The sequence below is a fragment of the Cygnus olor genome, chromosome 1 (genome assembly GCF_009769625.2).
Source record: "Cygnus olor isolate bCygOlo1 chromosome 1, bCygOlo1.pri.v2, whole genome shotgun sequence".
NCBI classification, from domain to species: domain Eukaryota; kingdom Metazoa; phylum Chordata; class Aves; order Anseriformes; family Anatidae; genus Cygnus; species Cygnus olor.
In genome coordinates this window covers 74,332,688-74,349,327 of record NC_049169.1, presented here as the reverse complement: position 1 = coordinate 74,349,327, position 16,640 = coordinate 74,332,688, and the positions used below count along the sequence as shown (strand labels likewise).

At 41.7% G+C, this 16,640-nt stretch overlaps 1 protein-coding gene across 6 annotated transcripts in view; it reads right to left on the bottom strand.

The window, feature by feature from the left end:
* Positions 1-11,346: 11,346 nt before the first annotated feature.
* Positions 11,347-16,640, bottom strand: part of SHISAL1 (shisa like 1) — an 85,924-nt gene continuing 80,630 nt past the window's right edge. For 5 of the 6 annotated variants that reach the window (XM_040565344.1, XM_040565340.1, XM_040565377.1 and 2 more), the window contains one exon: positions 11,347-15,371. Coding sequence is in view for 1 of the 6 variants with exons in the window: in XM_040565446.1 (XP_040421380.1) it covers position 15,371 (1 nt within the window). In the remaining 5 variants the exon portion in view is untranslated. The remainder of the gene's footprint in view (positions 15,372-16,640) is intronic. The other variant, XM_040565355.1, reaches the window with a different exon arrangement.

The following is a 16,640-nucleotide window of genomic DNA, read 5'->3' as shown; positions in this document are numbered from 1 at the left end:
TTCAATATTTGCATGTTTATTTGTTGTTCTTTTTTTCTTTTCTTTTCTTTTGGAGAATATATATACATTTTTTTTTCCTAGATATGTTTTCTTGCATTAACCTTCTACAAGGTTCCTCCAGTTCAGCTCAAGGGATAGCAAATATCTGTGTCGTGTTTGCTGGAGCTCATAGCAGCACTCCTTGCTTCTAGTACCCATAGAGAGGAGAGTGCAACCTGAATATCATTTTTCATCTTGGCCTTTTATTGGGATGTAAAGAATTCTGTTGTTACTATTTTATATGCTGAGCAGATGGCCTCGCTGAAGCATGCACTGGGGAAAAAGTTATTTTTTTACAAAGTCGCTGTGGGATTTAGGGGGGTTACTTTGATTCTCTGGTCCCCAGATCAATAAACAAACATCTACTTTCACAGTGGCAATCATTTTGAAATGGCCAGGACCCCAAATGAAGGTGGCAAGGTGGTGGGCTTGTTTCAGTGGTGGGAAGCAAGTCTGGATCCCCCTGGCTGCCCAGAAGCTCCTGCAAGCCAAACCCCTGCCTGAAACCTTGGCATCAGAGCGAGATGCTTCCCAGACATGCAGGGGGGACCATGCTGTGTCCCTTCCCGTTTTCTGCTTGAGGGGAGGAAGCCTGGCACAGAGGTGCTGGGGGTCACCTGGGTACCAACATGCATAACCCCAGGGGTGAGGAAGGCAGGCACGGGCAGCAAGATCCACTCTGCAGCTCCACATCGCTTCCCACCAGGGCCATAAGGAGATCGTTGCCCTGCCTCAGCACTTGCAGAAACAAATGCAGGCCCAGTGATTCAACAGACTGAAGCGAAGTGTGCAGGTGTCTATGGCAGGGTCCGAGAGGGCTGCTGGTACAAGGTGAAACCTTCACTGCCATTGGTAACGTCACCTACAACACTGATGCTATCGCTGCCAGTACCACACAGGCTATCAGCAACCTTAAGCTTCCAGACATTAAGCCTTTTAACCTCTTTGTATTTTAAGCAATGTTACAAGTTAGCAGAGTTCCTTTTTTTTCTTTTCTTTTTTTTTTTTCTCTCATCTCATCTTATTTTCCTTTGGCAAACAAATTCGATTCACTTTATTCTTCTCAAATGAAAGGCAATGCCATGGGAATTGTGTCAGGATTGAAATGGTGCTTTTCTGCTAATATGTTTTTGCCACTAGTTGTTTGCTCAGTGTGTTTTAATTTTTGGATAAAAAAGAAAAGTCCAGAGACAGCTGGATATACATTAAACTTAGCTAGAAGCTTGTTAGCAGATTGACCCTGGAAGGCAGAAAGGATGTGAACACAGCTGGAATGAATGATTGTTTTTTATTTCAAAGGAATATCCATAAAGCTCTCTATTTTGGGGTCTCACTCATAGTATTACAAAATTCTCTCTCTTTGCCTTTCTTCAGACTTCCCTTTAGAAGTGTCCCAAGACTGACTTACTATATACATTTATTTCTCTTGAGCTGTTGAAATACTTTCCCAGAATCCTCCCAATCCCTCTTCCACACTATCAGTGCTAGCTACAATTTCTTAAGGATTTTTATCTGTTTATGGTAAACTTGTTATGAATCCATTAGCTGTAAGACTAAAATCTAGTATCACCAAGCATACGCATAGCTTGGTGCTTGTGTCACACTACTGTATTAGTAATCTAGTTTCCTAAAAAGTGCATCTTTTAGTGTTTTTGCCTGGAGGGCAGCCAGAATCCTCCCTGGGGTACGAGCTTCAATTACTAACCATCTACCACCACCAAAGAGTCAGAAGTAAGATGTCAGAATTTCATCTTGGAGGCAGAAACTGAAAATAGAGAAGAAGAATAGTGTGAGGGATTAAAAAACAACAACAACAACACTTTAATCTTTGAACAAAACCTTTTGCTCTCCAGGTGTCATGATATGCATGTGCAGATGTACTATCCCACCCAGGCACTTGAGGAGAGAAGAGAAGGGTCTGATTCCTCTGCCACGCGGCATCTGCCAAATACCCTGCCTCCACCATGCAGGAGATGATCTTGCTTTCATGTTGACTTTACGTTGGTGAATTGGACCAGAAACCAAACCCAGATTCACTCAACCCCAAGCTACCTTTCTGGTTGGTTGGTTGGTTTTGGCAAGTACAAGCTCTCGTTTGCACTAAAGTTTGCACTGTGCTTATGGGCAGACAATCCCTCCTTCTGTGCTCAGTTCTCCTCCTGCAAGGTGGGGGCACAGCAATGCTTCCTTTGGCCCTTTCATATCACCAGCTCTCTGGTATCAAAGCTCACACTGTGCCCAGTGCTAACTGTGGTGGGACAGGTGAAGAATTGCTGCAGTGATATCCATGAACATGCAACCTTGCAGAGACTGCCACGTTGCAGTCACTGCCATGTTGCCACTTTGATCCTGAATTTTTCTACCTCCCCTTTACATGGAAGTGGCTTCTGCATTTGGGTTGGCTTTCAAAAAAAAAATATTTGGGTTGGCTTTCAAAAAAGAAAAAAAGCTCATCACAAAGGAGCAATTCAGTTTGTCTGGAAAGGGCAGGTTTCAAGTGTCAGCTAATGACGCTGGACTCTAACTGCTGCTGTGCAGGCAAAGTGCGCCGAGTACAGTTACAATGATGTATGGACTATGTTTTTGCCATGACTGACAGATGCAGCACTGAAACATGAATGTCGCAGTTCGGCTTGGGGACACTTTGCAAGTGGAAGGGGAGCAGACACTCAAAAAGGGCACGCCACCTACAGAGACAGTGTAATTGCTCCTTTAGCAACTGTATGATATGGGGGCCCTGAAATGGTAGGAGAGGTGAACCAGGGAGCCCAAGGGCTTGCAGACAGCCACTAACAGCCAAAACCTGACCTGACCTCCCACTGCATTCAGACATTGGAGCCATAACACCTGCCTGCATCATTCATGAGGGCAGATTGAATCCTGAGAAAATATTGCAGGGTGGATTTGGAGACGGTAATTTAGATGAAAGTGGTATTAAGGAGTATTCTGAGGCAAACATCCAGTGGTGACTTTTGACAAATTGTTTATTAACCTGCAATTTTTTTTCTACTTTTCATTTGGGGAAAAAACAAAACAAACAAACAAACAAAAAACAGGATAATCCAAACCTCTAAAATTTTCAGTGCCCGTATGACATCAGATTTCCTGTTAAGCTAAGGGTTTTGATTAGAAAATATTGCAATTACATTTTATCTGATTCTTTAGCGTCATTTTGGTAGGGGTTTACCCTGTTGCTGGCTGAGGATGCATGTGCTTGAGCTCCCTGCTTTCTAACAGAGCTGTAGCCACTGCGGCTCATAGGGGAGGAAAAGTTCCTCTGTTTCTGACAATTGGAGCACTCTTTGTTATTCTAGGGTTAAAAAATTATGAGAAAGACTGATGGCAGCAGCACCGTGGGCATCCCTGCAGCATCTTCCCATTGCCACTGCTGCTGCCTTCCAGGCAGAGTACACCAGGCACCTCAGCTGGCTGCGTCAGTGCCTGGGGCTGGAGGCACAGGTGCTGCAAACTCCTTACTGAATTTCTGGCAAAGAAAGAAGCCTTCCCTCTTGTTCATTTATCAACATTATAAGGGATAACTCAAGCTCCATGGGGAGGGGGACCTTAGTACGCTTCTATAATAGTGTAAGCTCATGTTGTGGTTTAGCCCAGCTGGCAGCCAAACACCACACAGCCGTTCGCTCACCCTCCCCCCTCCCTCTCCGGGATGGGGGAGAGAAACGGGAAAGTGAAGTCTGTGAGTTGAGATAAAGACAGTTTATTAAGACAGGGAAAAGAATAACAATAATAATAATAATAATAATAGTATTAATAGTAATAATGTGTATGAAATAAGTGATGCACAATGCAATTGCTCACCACCCGTTGACCGATGCCCAGCCTATCCCCAAGCAGCCGGCCCCCCACTCCACCCCGGCTAGCCACCCCTATATATTGTTCAGCATGACGTCAGATGGTATGGAATACCCCTTTGGCCAGTTTGGGTCAGCTGTCCTGGGTCTGTCCCCTCCCAGCTCCTACTGCATCCCTAGCCTGCTCGCTAGCAGGACAGAGCGAGAAGCTGAAAAGTCCTTGGCTTGGTGTAAGCACTGCTCTACAACAATTAAAACATCAGCGTGTTATCAGCGCTCTTCTCATCCTAATCCAAAACACAGCACCCTGCCAGCTACTAGGAGGAAAATTAACTCTGTCCTACCTGAAACCAGGACAGCTCATAATGAAATTTTGGCTTTGGTTTCACGGTAGGCATTTATCTCCTTTGTGCATTTCAATTTGGGGGAAAAAATGGAGAAAAACCTCAGACAATCTATTTTATTCTTTCCTGGGGTTTATTAATGACCAGAAAGCAAGCAATACTTTCTATAGAAGGTGGTTATTATTGTTTTGTTCTTGCTTATCGTATAAATTTTTGTGAGGTGTCCCAATCTTCTGAATATGTTTGCACTAAATCAGTAGTTCTATTTTGTTTATTAAAATGAAGCTCTTCCTTATTGTCTATTGTTGTAGAATTAATTACCACCCTTTTATTAAGTTCCTTCCTTTTTCAGCAAGGGAGCATTTAAGCAGTAGACACTGAGGGTACATAAACTACAATGGTTTTCATAGAGCTCTGACTTGAATTGTCCATTTTGTTGTGCACACAACTTGACCTACAAATTTTCTGCATCAAGGTGTTAGAAGAAAACCCTTATATTTACATTCAGTAAGGCCCTTCTAGGATGACCTGAGAAGAAGACAGTGCAATATTTTGCAGAGCAGGCATTTTCTCTGTTTCCTCCCTCTGATACAGCTGATGGCAAGAAGTAGCTTAACCTTTTTCTTTTTACTCTCTTCTGTGAAAGTCCCATGAACTGCAGTACCATGCTGACCTGTTGTGTCTGGTTGACACCAAGGTGGTACACCCAAGCTGTCTGCATTATTGTCACACCCTGCTTTGGCTTTGTGGGACCAGACAGCACGTAGAAACCCATGTGTACTTCTGCTACAGCCAATGGTTTGGGGTAAACCAGGGTATGGTTTTTTGGCTGAGAAACCTGGCTACTTCCCTGAAATGGCAAACCTTGCAGCTGCTTTGGCAAAAGCCTCTTGTTTTTGCAGAAGCCCCACCAATGCCATCCATGTTTTCCTGTGACTTCTGATATTTAGCAATTCAGGAGGTATTTCTGATGTACAGGTTGGAACAGCAGGGCAGAGCGGGTGGCTCACGCTGAGAGCTGGCACAGAGGAGGTGAGTCCAAGCCTTGCAGACCCAAGCCAAGCAGACTGAAACTCTTTGTCCTCTTGTTTCTGTCCTAAAGAATAAACAAGGGAATTGCATTGCTGCCTGCTGATGCAGCAAGGTCGACAAGCCGTGGTGGGGTGAGTGAGGGCTGAGGGCTGGAAAAAACAACCTGCAACAAGGGGGGGACCTGGCCAAGGCAACTGTAGTGTTTCAGGAGTAGGGCCTTTGGGGAGAGGACAGCACTAGGGGACCCTGGACCAAACCACAATAAGCAGTGTAGAAATACAGCCCAAGCATACAGCTGCAAGAGCTCATCACAGCTCTGGCAGAGTCTCTTTTGGGAAATGCTTGGTCCAGAAGCATGCTAGACGTGCAGCACTGGTCCTGTGCTGCAGGCTCACGCAGGAGGTCTTTGCGTCCAGTGACTGCAGATGTGGGCTTGCAAGGACTGTAGGGGAGAGCAGGCTTTTAGCACCAGCCGGAGAGAGATGGTGAGTGCAGACCATGATCCAGCCAATGTATCCTTCATTTAACTGTCAGGGAGGAGAAATGAAGTAGAAAATTAATTTGCCCAATTTGTCCATTCCTGCTGAGAAGGAATGTGTGTCTGTGCATAATGATGATGGAAGATTTAATGCATACTTCATTTGTGGGGCTAGAAAGAAGAAGAGGTGATAAGAAAAGGAGATTTCTTAATACTGGTTATTCTGCCCTGCAATACCATGACCTGATTTCCTGTTGTCTAAGCACTGGGAAATGGGAGGAGGAGTTAAGAGGAAGTTGCAGTGTTCAAGTAATCCAAGTATTCCTATTTTATTTCAGCCCTGAATCAGTTCCATTTTCAGGCACTTCTGAGTGTCTGTGGTACCTGTTCCCTCGCTGTGAGGCTGAAGTTCTTTGGGAAAAGGAACAGGACTGCAAACAAGTCCAACAGCAGGTGATGTCCTGGCTGGAAAGGGTTCACATGCAGCTGAGGAGGGAAAATGTTTTAGCAGACAAGGTGGTTGGTTCTTGCAGCTATGTGTGTAGTTGTTCAGCAGTAGGAGGCATGGCTCTGCCTCGTGGAGGGTGGGGAGGTTGGCAGCATCTGCAGGTGGGTTTTCACCCCCCCCCCCAAAAAAAAAAAGCACTTACTGCTACAGTTAGAGCAGGAGCTCATTGTATACAGGCAGTGCTGGAAAAAGATGTGGAATAGAGGAATAATGACTACACAGCATGAACAACCAGAGTCACCTACCGTGCAGCTTGGCTGCAGCCTGGGGACTCAATAAAAACTTGACTGTCGACCTACGTGGTGCTTTTTATTCATCTGGCGTTTGTACAAGTAGTGTTACAAAATATAAAGTCTGTAAGACTGCCAGTGTTGCATGTTTCCTTCTCCTAGGGCTTGGGGCTTTTTAGTTACTCTTTTTAAATTTTTATTTTTTATTTTTTTTAATTAGCTAGAGGTAAGTTGCTTTTAGAACCATCCACGTGGTTAGCAAACACAGAAAAGAGAAAGGATGTGAAACATCTTGGAGCTCCTATATCAGCATAATAATAGCAGATATAGCACAGGGATGCTGTGTCTCTTTCCCAGATAAATTCCCAATTGACTTTTTCTGGTGGGGTTCATTCAGGGAAGAGGAGGTGTACTATGTGGTTACAGTGATGAGGGAGCTTGTATAGCAAGTCGTAGCTATCACATACTCACCAGGGGTGGTACTTCCTGCCAGGCTGCCACCTACCCAAGCAGCACTCTGCAGCATAGAATTTCCTAACAAAATTGGTAATGCTAGATGTAATATATGGAGTAATAATTCGTGTCAAGAAGATGGTTGATGTTAATAAAGAAGGGGGAGATGTAGGAGTGTGGCCATGGGGGTCGACAAGCCCCATGGTTGGTCATAACATCGGACTCTTAATGATGAGGCCATCAGGAATGTAGAGTTTAGAGGGAACAAAGAAGGGTGATTCAGGAGACGCCATGCCGTCTTGGGTTGCTTGTTCTCCAGCCGTTAAGGCATGGAAGTTGCTGGGGGTTTGCTGGTTGCCGGGCAAAGTTGTTTGACCAATGAAGAGTTAGTGGAACAGGACTGCTGTGGGGCGAATAGTATAAGAAGGGAGCCTGTCCTCAAGATGAAAATGCAACATGATCTAATGAAGTTATGTCATCAACGAAGAAGTAGAAAAAATGAATGAATGGGGACAGGCTAGAACAGGGACCAGGACAGGAACAGGGACATTGATCGCCTCATGAAGATAGGTTCGGCCAAACTCAGCAAACCGCTCAAAGAAGCTCGTATAGAAGGTTGCTGGAAATAGGCGCACCGGAGCTGGAAGGAAGCTCCAGCTGAGAGAAGCGGACCCGTGCACACAACTGCCCCTCGCTGGCTGAAGGTAAGCAGTTGCGCATTATGGGGAATCACACGTCCTTAGAAACAGAGACTGTCCTGGTAACCTTACAGCTTATTCAGACAGTTTATGATCCTGAAACATGGGACCAAATTGAGGTCAAGGTGTGGGACTCTGCTACTAGAGACGACGGGGTTGCGGTGGGATTGCTTGGCCCCTGGCGAGCAATCTCTGAGGCCTTAAAGAGCCATGTGCGACCACAATCCGAAACGTGTGGTTTGCCAGATAGTGAGGGAGCTGCGGGCTCGTCCACCGATCCTTCTGCTACACCATCGGCCCTCCCCCGCCGCTACTGCCATCGCAGGCCTTTGCTGTTACGCCCCCTGGTGACCCGGACGTTCCTTTTGATCCAAGCCCTATAGGCCCTGAAAAGGAGCCGGATCTGTTTCCCTTAGATCCGGGAGGAATAGGATACATAAGGCCCGAAGGCCGAGTTGCTTAACAACTTAAAGCGAGACATATTGTACCCGCGACTAGCCCTGGAACTCTCCGGTGTTTGTAATCAAGAAAAGGAATGGAAAATGGAGACTTGTTATATGATCTGAGAAAGATTAATGAAGTCGTGGAAGATATGGGAGCACTTCAACCAGGATTACCAACTCCAACTATGCTCCCTAGTCATGGACATCAATAGTAATAGACTTAAATGATTGTTTGTTAAACACTTGCCAGAATTCGGAAAACTTTGCCATGTTTATGTTTCATTTGATACCTTTTCTGATTGTACATATGTATAGGCGTACTCGGGTTTCCTATGAATATGTAAAAGCAATGTTCTATATATTTAGAAAGTTCGATGGTTGTGTGTGCGTGTTGGTAGAGCATAGACTCCCCGCGCACTCAGCGCTGTTTACTTGCCTTTTATAAATATTACTAAATTCAGATTGAGTTGTATCTTCATTTATAACACTAGAGGAAGCTGGGTTCACAGTGCACAGTTTGATATTGTGTAGTATTAATTATCATTGACATAATTAATTTCTAGGCCAGCAAAAACTGGAGAAAGAAGCTAGTAGATCCTCTTTTTTTCTTTGGTCTCCAGCAGATGTCAAATGAAACATAGCTTTTTAGTTGCTTAGATAAAGAAGCAGAGAGATGGTCAAGAAGTATTATGTTCATATCCCTAGCTTAATAAATAAATAAATAGAAAAAAAATGGCTTACACAATAGTAGAGGCAAGTATGCAGGCACACACCTCACATTAAGTGTGTTGTTTTAGTTTTTGTGATGAGCACAAGTCACTGGGGAGATGTGAACTGCATTCCTGCTGGAAAGCTGGGAGAGTGTGTGCTTCAGGAAAGATTTAGTCCTAAGAGTGCTGTCCTGCAAAGTGGGGATGCAAAAGGGAAGTACAGGTGTCTCTAATGGTAGGCTTTGTAGCAGAGCAAATCACTTTATATTTTTGTTGGAAAAGTACATAAAAAGAAAGGTGCAAAGGCTAGCTGATGAAAATATATTGAAGAGAGCCACAAGAGTTTCCCTCTCTTTAGGTGACCTTTCAGTTCTTCATAAAATTATTTTGATTTCTCATTATCCTCACAAATAAAAACCAGTGATGGGATTGCACTTAAGGATGGGATGATGAACAGAAAATTTAGAAAAGCTTGAGGCTCTGTACAGTCCAGCAAAGAACGGTTAGAATTCTGATTCAGACATTCAAGACATTATATGCTTATACACGAATGCCCACACATGCCTAAAATATTAGTGTCTCCCCCACAATCTCCCTTTTATGCACAGATTGTAGTAAGTGTTGAGAACATCTTGAGTGAGATGTACAGGTGTGTGTGTTCCTGAAAGTAAATATCAACATTGAGATAGGGTTTCTCTCCTTGTCCTTTGGTATATGTGAATGACAAGCAGCTCAACACCATCTTTGCTTTCCAATAAGAGTCATCTCTTAATTTAAAGGAACTGAAGCTCCTGTTTGTTTGTGTGTCAGTGATAATGGCTTGGTAATGTCAGTCTCTAAGTCACTATCAACATCCTAACATCTTCTGTGGCATTTTCAGAGATACTTAATTTGCTTGCTTGGTATATAAAAGCTGTTCCTGCTGAGCATAATGTGTTGAATATAATGCTTACTCAATTCCCAGAAACATGCTGTAAAAAATGTTGAAATTTGGTAAGGGAGCCGTAACACACCCAATGTATCAATTTATTTTTTTCTTCTCATTTGTCTGACATTGTAAATGTATTTATGTTCATAATTGTAAATACAGTTTGAGAAGGGAAGTGGGTTGTGATTGTTTGTAGCTATTTTTAAAATTGTCTTTTGTCCTCTCTTTCTTTCTGCAATATGTCTCCATACTCTTAGCACAGTGGGATGTAATGGTAGTCTCTTACAGTTGCAAGTAAACTAAGAATTATTGAAGTGTTGCTTTAATGAAAATGATCTTTCTCCATTTTTGAGCTGACGTGTGTAGTTACAGAAGCTGCAGAAATGATCTGTGTTGCATGCAGTAACTGGCATTACAAAGGATTTCTCATATATACACATACTTTAATTTTGCTTTAAAATTCCTCTACCTTTTTGATCATTTAGTTTTATTCCTGCAACCTAGTCTCTAGTCTGGTGCTAGTTACTACCTGATACTATAACCATTATTTTTAATTTGAAAAGGTACATTTTGTGTTTATAAATTCTTGTGTTTCACCGAGACATGAATAATGCTGGATGAGTCAAGAAGGCCAACCAGGCTAGACAGAGGACAACAGCTTAGGAAAACCTACACTTGGGAGCTGTAGGACAGAGAAGAGCAAGAACAGCTTCTGCCTAGGGAACCAGAGGCAAGAAGGCCCCCATGACTCTCCCTCCTGTCCATGTCTTGTGCTAGGACCTAGGCTCACTGTGAATGTTACTGCAGATACCAGTGAAATTTTCTTGAGGATTGGGTGGATGAAGGAGAAACTTTGCAAGGCTACCAACACAAAACAGCCGCTGCATTTCTATTGGTGTGTTTGTGGAATCCAGGTGTCAAAAATGTCTCATTTTACTAGTTCAAAAGCTGAAATTTCAGCTAGGCATGTGGAAGATTTTTTGGAATATTGTCAGTGATGCTTCTGAAATGGTCTGTTACAAAGGGACTTGAGAGCACAGTGTGTTTAGTAGGTCTAAGCCTTTCTGGAAAACACTGTTGCCTTCAGCCCATCAGAAGAAAAATATAAGTCCTGCCTTTGTGAGCTGTTGATCCTACCTTTTTACAAAGCAAGCTGAACTGTATTTGCCCCTGCCTCAGCTGGGTAGGTGGAGCTGCCATCACATACATGTGTGACACTGCATCATGTATGAAAAGCAAAATGTTGCATTCTTTCTTTCTCGTTAGTTGCACATTTGGCCTTCTCAGCTAGCCTTGAGAAGTGGAAAGGTGATGTTTATTTCTAGCAGTCTTTGTTCAGCATCCCACATTTCCCTCTTAAGTATCTGGTATTAGCATCTGGTGGAAATGTGATGCAGACTAAATAGCCCATGTGTTTGTTGGCAAATAATACCTGTGACACCAATCCAATGGCCTTCGCTTTTTTTTTTTTTTCCTTTTCTTTTCTTTTTCTGGTTCTTCAGGTCCAAGCATCATTCTTTGCACTGAATATACTTTCTTTCTTTCCACCTGTATAAACTATAGAGTATTGGTATCAAGGGATTTCCCTGCAGATGGAAAAGGAAGACAAGAAGTCTGAAGCTACTGAAAGAAGTTGGAAACTCAGATCTATAAAGCTATTCCAGAAGGTCTTGAAACATTAAAGCAAGTTTTATTACAGAGATTAGTTTATGTTACACTCATTTATTAAAACCTAAGGACATCTTTATAAAAACTACTGTATATAAAGACAAGAGCAGTTCAATAGCAGTGTAAAACACATTTTTGGTTTACTTGGCAATCACTTTAGAAAGACAACATGACTCATAATATGAAGTTAGAGTATGCTGCAAAAAATAGGACAGGATTAGATCAAAAACTAGATTAGCAAATCACTGGACACTGGCACGTATTGATTTTAAACATCGAGTGTTATGTAAACAGTATTATCATCAATGCATCAATAAAGAGTGAGTAATCACTGTAACCCTAGAATTTCTAGTTAGCTTAATTAGCCTAAAATTTGATTGCAGACTATTAAAATAGACTATCGTACTGCATATCTTAGCTTCTTAGTTATTTACTATTTATGTAAAAGGAGGACTAGAAGAAATACCTCTTTTACAAGAGGATTTTCAAGGGTGAGAAAAGATGTTTCTTCCCAGCAAGTTGGTAGGGTTTTGTTTTTGTTGCGCTAATTTTCATACACCATCACTGGTAGTTAAATAGAACTGAGTTTAAAAATCACTTTGATGTATTACTTCAATGCTTCTGCAAGTGGACAGTCCTCATATAGAAACTACAGCCATAATAAAACTATTAAAAACAGTTATCTAAAATAGCTGCTACAATACGCTGATGTATACATTAAGAGGCCAGGTTGTTTTCACTTTGTGTTCTTGTAAGATCGATAACCAGGCACAACAGATGGTTAATTACAACACCAAGTCCTGCACAAGCTTTATAACTTATGAACTTATAACTTTTAGAACTTATGTTCTATGTTATACACAGCAATTATTAAGAAGTTGGGTACTCAGTTCTTAGTAAAACATGGGAGAGAAAATGAGTTGGACAGGGAAGGAGGTTTCTGGAGTACGAACGTCATTAATAGCCACTGAAATAGTTGCTATTGGTGAATGGGATGCACAATGAAATTATGCGCTTTCATTAATGTTAATTTTATATCCCTTATTTTTCCAACTATATCAGGATGGACATAGAGAAATATATCTATTTTAGTCCAAGTCTTTTCTTTTAGAAAGAGATTGCATTTGAACCAGGCTTTTCCTGCAGAAATAACTGAGTGATTCATTGCCGTTCATCTGGTTTACAATAATTACTTTTGATCAGGTGAATGCATAAGGGTATCAGAGCACTGCTATACAGATGGTTGGGATGTTCAGCCAGCGCTCTTCTGCAATGTCTCATCAATAAGGGAGAAGGGCTGATAGCAATGGTGGTAGGGAAGTACATGTGGTGCAATGTTTCCCTTTAGTTTGAGGCCCGGCAAGCATTAGTCTTATTCAAGATCTTATATTCTGCTAAATTAGGTAGGCTATCAGATGATTATAACAACACAATTGATGAACGTCATCAGCTACGATGTGGATTTATCCATAAGTTAATTGGTAGGCAAAATCAGAATTTCAGCCAGAGAGTATCTACCTTATATTAGCTGGCTCTGTATAGAAAATCAAAAGAAAACAAACAAACAAAAAGCACATCGATTACAAGGTATACATGTACTAGAAGTAAAGCATAAAACTGCTCATTAATAACGCACAGTTCCCAAAGGGAAAAAAAACCTTTACAAAATACAGTAAGTAACACAAACCAGTATCTAATACAAATTCCTTCATGAACATAAGCTTTTTACAAAGCTCTCTGTGGTGGCCATCACCTCACAATGAAAGTAGGTGCTGATAGAAGGTAAAAGGAGCAAAGCACCAACGTAAGACTGATTACTGGAGATATATACTTTGGTGGCTGTCTGCAAGGGTTACGGATCTTGGAGCCAAAGTGGGAGTGGGGAGAAGACATGATGCCTGTAGAGGCATTGATGTCATTGTTCCCAGCTACTTGGCTTCCTTTGCTTTTCTTGCAAGTTGGCACCACTTTACATCCTCAATGGGATAGGTCTCCCAGCACCGTGAGCTCCGACCCTTTCCCTGCTGAAGTGCTAATCTCCGAGGAGAGAGCAGCCAGGACTGTCTGCCACTATCTGCAAGCTCCTTACAGTGCTTGTTTGCTGGAGGTCCTTTTTGTGCCCAGCCGAAGTGCTTTAAATGGTTCTGCAATGCTCTAATTAAATGTTCTTGTTAGAAAACTAAAGTCTCTTATGTTTATAGTGAAACAAGGTTTAAAAAATACTGTCTGCTTTTTATTTGAAATGCTGCATTTCTTTCAGTGTCAAACACCCCAGTTGCACTATGACAGCTCTGCAAGCAGGGTTGCATTCAGAGGAGCATACACAGGAGCTTCTGTGAAGAGCAAGAGTGGGCCAGGCGTATGCTTACCTAGAACAGGTTGGAGCCTAATGCCTGGAGGGTGACACACTTATCTGTGGCATTTGAATTCTTGCTAGTTAACTGTTGCCTGCCCTTACACAGTGATACTCTGCTTTTATTTATTTATTTATTTTACTATTTGGATTGCAAAGAAAAGGGGCATGAGCATATTAATATGCCACTCAGATTGGGTCTTCTTTGGAGACTGGACACTCCTATGCCCTCCAGTCTTGGCTCCCCCAACAGTATTTATTCCTGGGTGGGTTTGGTCATGTACCATCATACACTCCAATAACTATAAATTAGCTCATATCACACTCAGTAGTCTATTCCTGTTGAGTTCAATGGAAGGCTAAAATGCACTCAAATCAAAGAGGTACAAAAAACCACCCAAACTTGATTGTTCACTGACAAGGTGTTTCTTAATACTCATTGGCAAGGTGTTCCTCACACTGGTTGTACAATAAAATATAACATTATTATAAAATTACTGATTTGCGGCATGCCTCAAAATATGAGGCACGAAGAATTAATTTGGCATTAGCATGGCACTGTGCTACAACTTCTAGATGAACTACTCTGTTTAGCTGTCATTGCCAGGTTCTCCATTTCTCTTTCTCTCTCTTAATAAATGACTAAATTTCACAGGGTCTGCTCATATAATTGATACTATATGATTTTAAAATAAACCTGTCCTGTGGAAAGTTAAGTCAAGCTATCGCAACTTAGTGACCAAGTACTCCACGTGCTTCCGTGGTAGCATCATTGCCCTTTTGGCTTACAAATGAATTCTTAGATTTGTGAGGGATAAACTCTGATGCCAGTCAGTAGATGGATTGTAAATTGGATTATTGCCTTGTAAAGCAGAGGGACAATGGTATTATTGCTTTTGTAATATAAAGTTTGTTGCTTTTCTTCTAATTTTCTTTCAGCTTCAAGGAGTATGGGGGAGGAATGGGGTATCTGTTTTGCTTTTTAATAAAAGTTCCCCTCCTCAGGAAAGCATGCGAAGCTGAAGCTGAGCTGTGCTCAGATGTTTGATGTCTTATCAGAATCACTGCCAATGATCCTAAAATGTGTACTAAGGCTGAACCAGTTGCTACCCTGCAGTTTGATTGGGTGGGAAGTCTTTACTCATCTTGTAGTTCATGACAACATGGGTAGCAGTGACGGGGATTGCCAGCATCTACCCCATTGTGACAAAATATTCATCAGAGAACTTTGGAAAAACTCACATTCAGTATTCTGACACTTAGATTAGGCTCAAATGGCAATAGATGGATGGGGAGGCAAACAAAAGTTATCTACCAAAGGTTTCTCTTGTGATCTTTTTCCACCTTTGTGTGGATTTGCCAGAGCAACTTAATTTTCTTCCTACTGAGCATTTTCTCAAACATGATGATTCCTTTGAAAGATAATATTGTCGGTCAAAAATTAAAATATTGCTTACAGACTACTTTCTTCTGGAAACTCTTATCATTTGCCTATAGAAGTTGTCCGAAAGGTGTTTCTCTTCAGGTGACTTGATCAATCTCCATCCTGTAGTTTTTCTCTCTCTGCTGCTTATCAACCATTTTTAATTCTTTGTCATTTAATTGGTTTTCTTGAAAGCTGCTCCGTGGAGTCTGATCTTACCTCTCCCATCTTGAGGCACATCAATATATTTTTCTGGAAGACATAAAACACACGTTCCTGTAATGTTTCATAAGCATGCAACATCAAAGCATTTTCTGTAAATATATATGTGTCATTTTCTGAGATGTGGATTTGATCTGTGGAGAAAACAGGTGAGAAAGAAAGGTGTTGGGAGGCCTTTACCTTCCTTCATTAGCTTTATTTAGCCTAGTGTGAGCTCATGTGCTATGGATGGTTGCATTCCCCTTCTTTTTTTTTTTTTGTTTGTTTTGTTTGTTCTGTTTTTTTTTTTTTTAATTTGGTTTGTTTTGTTTTTACAGTCAGAGTGGGAGGCTAACCCTGTTTCTCCTTATTCATTACAAATTGGTCCTGGTCCTGGACATCAACCACATATTAGGTGTGCAAGTTGCATGTGCTCACCTGAGCAGGGCTCAGGTGTAGGCTACTGAGCACCCTCAGCGCACGGAGACGTGGATAACAATCAAACCTACAGATATGGCTGGAATCTGAGACAGAGATAAAAATCAGATTTTATTCCAAATACCTCTTCTGTGCGTATACCAGCATACTGTTCCATGTTGCTGAGCTGTCTACTACCTGAGATAAAATGATCAAATATTTGCCTGAAAAGGTGAAAGAAGAAATGCAAACAACTGCTAAACTCTTCATTTCTACTGCATGAAGTCTATTTTGAAAGTGCAAAGTGCAGAGGACTTCCTTCTGCAACCATAAATTTACTTCGAAGCAAATTTTATTTGCTTATACAGTCTCACCAGGGCTGTTTGCCTGAGTAAAGTGTATTCCCGTGACCATATGGTAAAGCCTTTATCAAATGTCACGGAGTCTTCTTGTTGCACTGGTTACCAAGGTGAGCATCAGACCAAACATGGACTGCTTACTCTAACTCCGATTCCTTTCACATGATGAGAAAGTGCATTTCTGTTTCCACATATGTAAATGAGTAAATATATTCATGTGCTTTCCTCACAGAAGTGTTTCATTTATTTATTTATTTATTTATTTATTTATTTATTGCAACTCGTCTGGAACATAACAAATGTGTTAAATCTGCCCATCTTCACCTTGTGCAGAGAGGGCATGTGTACCTGGCTATGTTGATCCTTTTGTATGTGAGCTATGGTAGTGTGTATGGTAGCCTAACTAGATTAAGTTTTGAGTTAGACCAGGATTATTAATCATAATAATAAATTAAAGTGATCCATCTGTTTCCTGGAGTAGGAAAGCATAGCAGTATAAACACAAGCTGCTGGAGGCACAATTTGGTATCCTAGTAGCAGCGAC